At 48.3% G+C, this 7,256-nt stretch overlaps 3 protein-coding genes across 3 annotated transcripts, besides 1 other annotated feature; 2 read left to right on the top strand and 1 right to left on the bottom strand.

Moving 5' to 3' along the window:
- Positions 1–47: 47 nt before the first annotated feature.
- Positions 48–206: a sequence feature (Protein overlapping with rRNA (P175DRAFT_0416195, PTU16989.1) was converted to a misc_feature.).
- Positions 207–517: 311 nt separating this feature from the next.
- Positions 518–1,501, top strand: P175DRAFT_0404742 (uncharacterized protein; the record flags this gene model as incomplete). The annotated part of the gene is made up of 1 exon (XM_040893015.1): positions 518–1,501. A coding segment is annotated over one exon (984 nt), but the record flags the coding sequence as incomplete, so codon positions are not given.
- A 386-nt stretch (positions 1,502–1,887) lies between these two features.
- On the bottom strand, positions 1,888–2,136 carry P175DRAFT_0536454 (uncharacterized protein; the record flags this gene model as incomplete). The annotated part of the gene is made up of 2 exons (XM_040900306.1): positions 1,888–1,928; positions 1,980–2,136. The coding sequence occupies 2 exons, from the start codon at positions 2,134–2,136 to the stop codon at positions 1,888–1,890; spliced, it is 198 nt and encodes a 65-aa protein (XP_040748404.1).
- Positions 2,137–5,209: 3,073 nt separating this feature from the next.
- P175DRAFT_0447141 (terpene synthase family protein) lies at positions 5,210–7,055 on the top strand (the record flags this gene model as incomplete). Its single annotated transcript, XM_040894385.1, has 4 exons — positions 5,210–6,043; positions 6,094–6,214; positions 6,275–6,567; positions 6,633–7,055. 4 exons carry the CDS (start codon positions 5,210–5,212, stop codon positions 7,053–7,055), a joined length of 1,671 nt encoding a protein of 556 aa, XP_040748403.1.
- Between the last annotated feature and the right edge of the window lie 201 nt (positions 7,056–7,256).

Below are 7,256 nucleotides of genomic sequence, written 5' to 3'. Positions count from 1 at the left end.
CAACACACAAGCCGGGCTTGATGGGCAGCAATGACGCTCGGACAGGCATGCCCCCCGGAATACCAGGGGGCGCAATGTGCGTTCAAAGACTCGATGATTCACTGAATTCTGCAATTCACATTACGTATCGCAGTTCGCTGCGTTCTTCATCGATGCCGGAACCAAGAGATCCATTGTTGAAAGTTTTAACTGATTGGTATCAATCACACTCAGACAGCATCTCTCTCAGACAGGGTTCGTGTTGGGGGCTTCCGGCGGGCGAGCCCGCCGAAGCAACAGGGTCAAGTAGACACGGGTGGGAGGTCTGGGCCCCGGGGGGACCCTCACTTGGTAATGATCCTTCCGCAGGTTCACCTACGGAAACCTCACCTTTACAACACTCACCGACCCAGGGGTACCTTTGAAGAAGGGCCCAAATCGCTACAAAACCCAGTAATATACACATTTCGGACTTACCATTACGCATTCCGCCCCTCCCCCCCTCCTCCAACCGTGTTTCGACGCGTGGCGAGCCGAGATGGAGGTGCTGACCCCCAACCGCCCACCCGGAGGCATAGACACGGCCGATTTTACACGGCCACAGGAACCCTCATCCCCCTCTAACCTACACGCTGCGAAGAGACAGCGAGGAAAGAGCATCCTCCACATGCCTCCTCCGGTCTACAAAGGTGCCAGCGCCTCGACTGCCAACCCGGGCTCCGCCGCGAGGACCCTTCGGGGTCACCTTGACGAGGAGGAACGCCAGGCAAAGACGCGTCGCGAGGTGCTGGCTGAGCTGGCCACCATGGTGGACAAGCTCGTCGACACCCAGAAGAGTCAGGACAAGAGGGCCTACGCAACGACAATCTGCAATAGATTTATCCAGTTTATTGCTATCAAGGACTATACTACCACGGATGACTACGTGCCCATGCGCGTACGCAGTCAGCCCACGACCACAACAGCATCAGCGACCTCAGGCAAGACCTCTAGCAAGTCTGTAGCCTGGGGGGCCGCGCAGACCCCGAAAAACTTAGGGGGAGGACCCACGCCAGCCAGGGCACACAATGCCGGGCAGCCTATGCCCAATTTGGATAGGACCGCCCCCACCACCGCGACAAAGTCGGCCCGGAGTGGGTCGACCATGTCGACAAACGCCAGGGACGACCGCAGGGTCCTCATCACCCTACCAGGGAGACTCCTCCTCGCGCGCCCAGAGGCTTATGCAGTGCGTCAAGCCCTGGTGAAGTGTGTTCCAGGGCTCACAACCCTGAGCGCAATACCCAGGATCGATCCAACTAGGACTGGGTGGGCGGTTATCCCAAGTGACCTGACCACCCGGGACCTCCTTGTCACGGAGGAGGCAGTAAGCGCCATAAAGAAGACACTAGACGCGACTGATGTCTGCATCCCGCAGAAGTGGTATAACTACGCAGTGCCCGGGGTGCCCAGCACGGTGGCCTCCTACGACGGCACGCGCCTGGAAACGGGCACACTAATGGCGGATGAGGTGCTGGCACAAACAGGCATGAAGCCAGTTAACTGCCGCCCATCAAGGCATGGGCCAGACATGCAGACAGGGCGCATGACCTGGGTAGGGTGATGAGGACCCTGCGGTCGTCCCTGGCGTTTGTCGACATGGTCAACCCACTCCGGGCCGACTTTGTCGCGGTGGTAGGGGCGGTCCTATCCAAATTAGGCATAGGTCGCCCGGTGTTATATGCCCTGGCTGGCGCGGGTCCTCCCCCTGAGTTTTTTAGGGTCTGCGCGGCCCCCCAGGCTACGGACTTGCTAGAGGTCTTGCCTGAGGTTGCTAATGCTGTCATGGTCGTGGGCTGACTGCGTACGCGCATGGGCACGTAGTCATCCATGGTGGTGTATTCCTTGATAGCAATAAACTGGATGAATCTATTGCAGATTGTTGCTGCGTAGGCCCTCTTGTCCTGGCTCTTTTGAGTGTCGATGAGCTTGGCCACCATGGTGGCCAGCTCAGCTAGCACCTTTGTAGATTGGAGGAGGCATGTGGTTGAGTAGGATGCTCTTTCCTTGTTGTCTCTTAGCAGCGTGCAGGTTGGTGGGGGATTGGGGTTCTTGTAGCTGTGTGAAGTTGGCCGTGTCGATGCCTCCGGGCGGGCGGTTGGGAGTCAGCACCTCCATCTCGGCTCGCCACGCGTCGAAACACAGTCAGAGGAGGGGGGGAGGGGCAGAATGCATAATAGCAGGTCAGAAATATATATATCAGCTAGTTTTGTAGCGATTTAGGCCCTTATTCAAAGGTGCCCCCGGATCGCTGAATGTTGTAAAGGTGCCAATGTCGGGGTTGAACCGGGGATACAGCTCGGCGTGGGTAGAAAAAAACTCTGCGTGGGACGTGGGTAGAACCCCGGAATGGATTAACTCTCGGTGTGGGTAGAGATTCTACCTATGATGAGGTTGGCCCACGCTAGCTCTACCCACGATGAGCTATTTATCTAACTATAATAGGGTCTCGCTTAGAATTAGTACTACCACACCAAAATTTACTACTACTGTGACGGCGGCTCTGTTTAAGATCATGTGACTATGTTTGTTTTGTTTGCTTTCCTGTCATTTTCTTCAAGCGAGCGCCCACAACACTTCTTGTTTTCCTTTTTTTCTCCTTACGCTTAAAGTTCTAGAGTAGTTAGCACCAATACAACCTCATTTTGTTGCATTGAACGGCCGTCTCAACTACTATCCATGCCTTTCTGCCCACCCAAACCGCTACCCGCTTTAGGTGCGCCACACATTCTTCGCGATCACACATTCTTTGCAATTTTTAATATTTCAACTTATTTTTATTATTATTACAACACAACATGCCTAAATCTCCAGATTTCAATGAATCTCGCTTGCTTGAAGCTATTGCCATGGTTAAAAAGCAAGAAAGACCAAATATCGCGAAGATTGCACGAGAATTTAATGTGTCTGACTCTACGCTCCGAACGCGCCTCAAAAAACCAAAGATACTAGTAACACCAACAACAACGAATAAGAACCTTCTACAGCCATATCAGGAGAAGGCCTTAATCAACTGGATCATACAAATGCGGAAATGGAACATCCCACCAACTCCTGCGGTCATTGCAGCATGGGCAAATCAGACACTTGCTCGCGCGGGGTCAGATAAGCAAGTTAGTAAGATGTGGCCATATCGATTCGAATCGCGTGTACCAGCAGATCTAGGACTTGCTCCAGTAAAGCAGAAGACTAAGGAATTAAGGCGGATACAAGCAGAGGATGCTGGCTTGCTTCAACACTGGTATAACCTTCTGAAATCACTTCTCCGCGGGGTCCCGGCTCGCCTTGTCTACAACTTTGATGAATGTGGCTTCCAACCAGGCAAAGGTCGTGATAGGAAGGTTTTTGGGGGTCCTAAATGTCCTAATCTTGCAGAAAGTGAGCGAGGTGAAAATATTACTGCAGTTGAATGTATTGCTGCAGATGGTTGGGTAATGGACCCATTTTTTATTTTCAAAGCAACGGGCAACTATATGGAGGTCTGGTATCATGATGCAGAACAACTACCACCTAAAACAACAACAGCAATATCCTCAAATGGTTGGATAACTGATGAGCTTGCGCTTGCCTGGCTACATCGATTTAATACTGCAACGAAGCATCCTGATCGTACTAAGCAAGGCGAGAAGCGATATCTAATATTTGATGGCCATGGCTCGCACCTTACGCTCGAATTTCTGCAATACTGCAAGGAAAATGATATTATTCCCTTTGGTTTTATAGCTCATTCAACACATCTCTGCCAACCTCTTGATGGAAAACCTTTTCTTGCTTATAAGACTAATTTTTACCTCAAGAATAATGAGCTATCTCAATGGGGGGGTAAGCCATATGGGAAGGCAGAGTTCTTGAAGATTATCCAGCCAATCCGCAACCAGACCTTTCTACAGCGAATTATTCGAGATGCCTTTAAAGAACGCGGTATCTGGCCAGTTGATGGCACTGAAATCATTAAAAAACTAGCGAATCAGATGGATATACCAGATATATCAATTGACCTTTGTCGAACCCCATCTCCACCACCATTACTATCCTCCAGCGTTGAAAACAGTCCTCCAGCAACAATAGAGGCTCTTCTAAAGAATCAGGCAAAGGTTACAAAGGAACTTGATAAGGTATCTGACCGGGCAAAGCGGAATATATCAAAACTCTTTCAATATCAGGCAGAGAAGCTAGAGGAGCTAAAAATGACCCAGGAAGCAATTCAAAGAGGAATTGATAATGCAAGACGTGCTGAAGAAGCTGGAGAGTTTTTTTATTTTGATTACTAGTGTTGTTGTTGTTATATAGCTTCAAATATTAAAAAAATCGCGAAGAATATGTGATTGCGAGGAATGCGTGGCGCACCTAAAGCGGGTAGCGGTTTGGGTGGGCAGAAAGGCATGGATACTCCGTACCATCAACACAAAGGCTAATTCTAGCTAAAAAAAAGCCTTTTCTAGCTAAAAAAGGAATAATAAATAATACTAGTATTAAAATTATTATTATTATAGTTAATTCCTGCCAAGTATATACCTATTACTAGCATATTAGAAGTAATAAATATTTTATTTGTATTAGGTATATACCCTAATGATAAGAGATAAGCTCATCATGGGTAGAGGATTGATTTTCTACCCATGATGAGGTTGGACCGCGCTAGCTCTACCCATGATGAACTCTGGACCTCGGCATGGGTAGAAAATTGTTGGCGCTAGTTCTACCCACGCCGAGTTTTTTTCTACCCACGCCGAGCTGTAAGCCCGAGTGAATGTATCGCGCGGCGATACCTGCAAGCATCGTCATTAGCACAGTTAAGATTTGCAAAGAAAACTTTCGGTCCAGCTCACTTTCCGGGTGTCTTGTGGTGATATAATGCGGCATATAACGGTATAACCTAATGTCATGCCCCAGCCTGTTGACGGCGGCCACTGGGAGCAGAGTAATGAAGGAAGCCCTTGGCAAGTGAATTCTGGATTTAGCAACACCAATCAGTCAGTGCCCTGCCTCAGTGCTGTTGGCTGCGGGGTGATATGGCGATATTTCTAGAAAAATCAACGGATTAATGACAAACGTGGCTACGAGGGTGCAATACAACTCTGAAAAAAATTGATCACACGTCTCCTAGTCAAATCAGGCAGTGTATATTGCCCAAAATCCATTTATACTTCGCAATACTCCTTTCAAACAGCATCCCAGTTGCCATTCCATCATGATAGGCTCCAGATCCCTCGAAGAGCGTGCTCAAGCTCTTCTAGAACGAATTGCCCCATTCATCAGCAGCAAACATGGTGTTTCATCCATGGCTTACTCAATTTACGACACTGCGTGGGCGTCTATGGTAGTCAAACAAGAAAATAGGCGTTCCCGATGGGCTTTCCCTGAATGCTTTGAATTTATACTACGGAGCCAAAACAATGCCGGAGGGTGGAGTTCATTCACAGACCCTATCCCGCACAACTTTTATCCTGATCATGTGGTAATTCCGGATATACTGGTTCATACCTTGGCTGCTTTACTTGCTTTATGTGTGCACTTGCGAGATAAGGATAAGGTCGAGAGCACTATTCCCGAAGACATATCTGAGAGAATTGAACGAGGTCGAGTTTATGCCCAGCAGACACTGGAAAGATGGAATGTTTCGCAGACCTCCCATTTCGAGTTCCAGCTGCTAATCCCAACTACTCTGGGTTTACTCTCTTCTGAGGGTGTTGTCTTTGATTTCCCAGGGAAAACTCTTCTGTACGACCTACATAAGCTGGCATTGGCTATGGATGTTGAGTGGTTATATACAGAGAAGAACGAGGTTCCATTGTTTTCAATTGAGGGTTGGCTTGCTAAGTTAGACTTCACACGACTCACTCATCAGGTTTCAACTGAAGGAATTGGGGCATCACCTGCCTCGACGGCTGCATACTTAATATATGGTCCTGAATGGAGTACAGAATGTGAGGAATACCTCCAAAACTGTATCCAACACGCCGCAGGCAGTGATAGAGGAGGAGTCCCAGGTATCTGGCCGCTGACACTCTTTGAACCTTGCTGGGTGAGTGTACCGGAGGTTGTTTGGGTTCTTTGTGGTTAACAGGCTATTAGGTTCTTACTACGTTGTTTGACGGAGGATTTTCGCTGTCTGATCTAGGATATCAAAGAGTTGAAACGATTGTAGACTTCCTAGTACATCACCACAACTCGAGGGGTGGGGTAAGCAGTGCATGTACGTCAAATCTCCTTTCCCCTCTGCGGTGATTTGAAAACCTGGTCTGAGTATCTGCAGCTCCATGCTGGACCCCTGATGCAGACGATAGTGGCCGTACCTTGACTGCTTTGTATCTCGCTGGCAGAACTCCGAGTCCAATGGCCTTAGTCCACAGATTCGAAAAGAAAAGCCATTTCCAAACATTCAATGGTCGTATACCTAGCGTAATCCCAAGCGTTAGCGTCCACGCAAATATCCTTAGTGGGTTACTGTTAAGTCCAGAGGCAGTGAAATTGACACTGCAGATCGTGAAATGTGCGCAAGTTCTCTGCAATAGTTGGAAAGATGGGGAAAAAATAAGTGATCACTGGGTATGCTAATTGTTCTACCTAAGTACTTTATTCCATTTGCTCTAGTTAACATATTTCGCATCCAGAATATATCGGAATATTACGCCATTCTACACTTAACTCTCGGCTTAGTTCGTCTCCATGATACTTTGTCTACAAACATTTTCGACCAGAGTACCTCGAAAAGGCTCATAGACCTTACTGTCCCTCTTCTTCCAAAGGTTCTCAGCTACATAGTTGACAATCAAAACACGGACGGCTCTTGGGGAGATAGGGGCTCGTACGAAGAGACAGCTTATGCAGTAATAGCATTGGCAAAGCTCGCTAAACTGGGACCCTTGAATAACCATGAGCGAGTCAATTCGACCATTGATCTCGGAAAACAATTCATTACAAAGTGGCAGCAACCCGACCCCCGAGATAGAGTGTGGACTGGGAAGATTATGCATGCTAGTTTATTCATCCAGGAGGCTTATGTTTTAGCGGCACTGAGGGCATGTTCCGTTTGAGTTGCATTACCTCCAGGAGGAAAGTTGTAACGTCTTTGCCGCGCTCTTTCCTTTTGTCTTTGTGGAGGTTGATTCAGACTATTTCTATCCTTTACAAATCTCTAGCACGGGTGTGATTTGTCAATTTGCTCGGCAATATGAGATCCTAATGGTTATGAGGTAGTCAAAAACATCAACGCCTCAAAGCGGACTTTTTGTTTC

Source organism: Aspergillus ochraceoroseus (genome assembly GCF_002846915.1).
Source record: "Aspergillus ochraceoroseus IBT 24754 chromosome Unknown P175scaffold_13, whole genome shotgun sequence".
NCBI lineage: Eukaryota > Fungi > Ascomycota > Eurotiomycetes > Eurotiales > Aspergillaceae > Aspergillus > Aspergillus ochraceoroseus.
The sequence above is the reverse complement of the archived record's forward strand: the minus strand, read 5'-3'. Positions and strand labels throughout refer to the sequence as shown.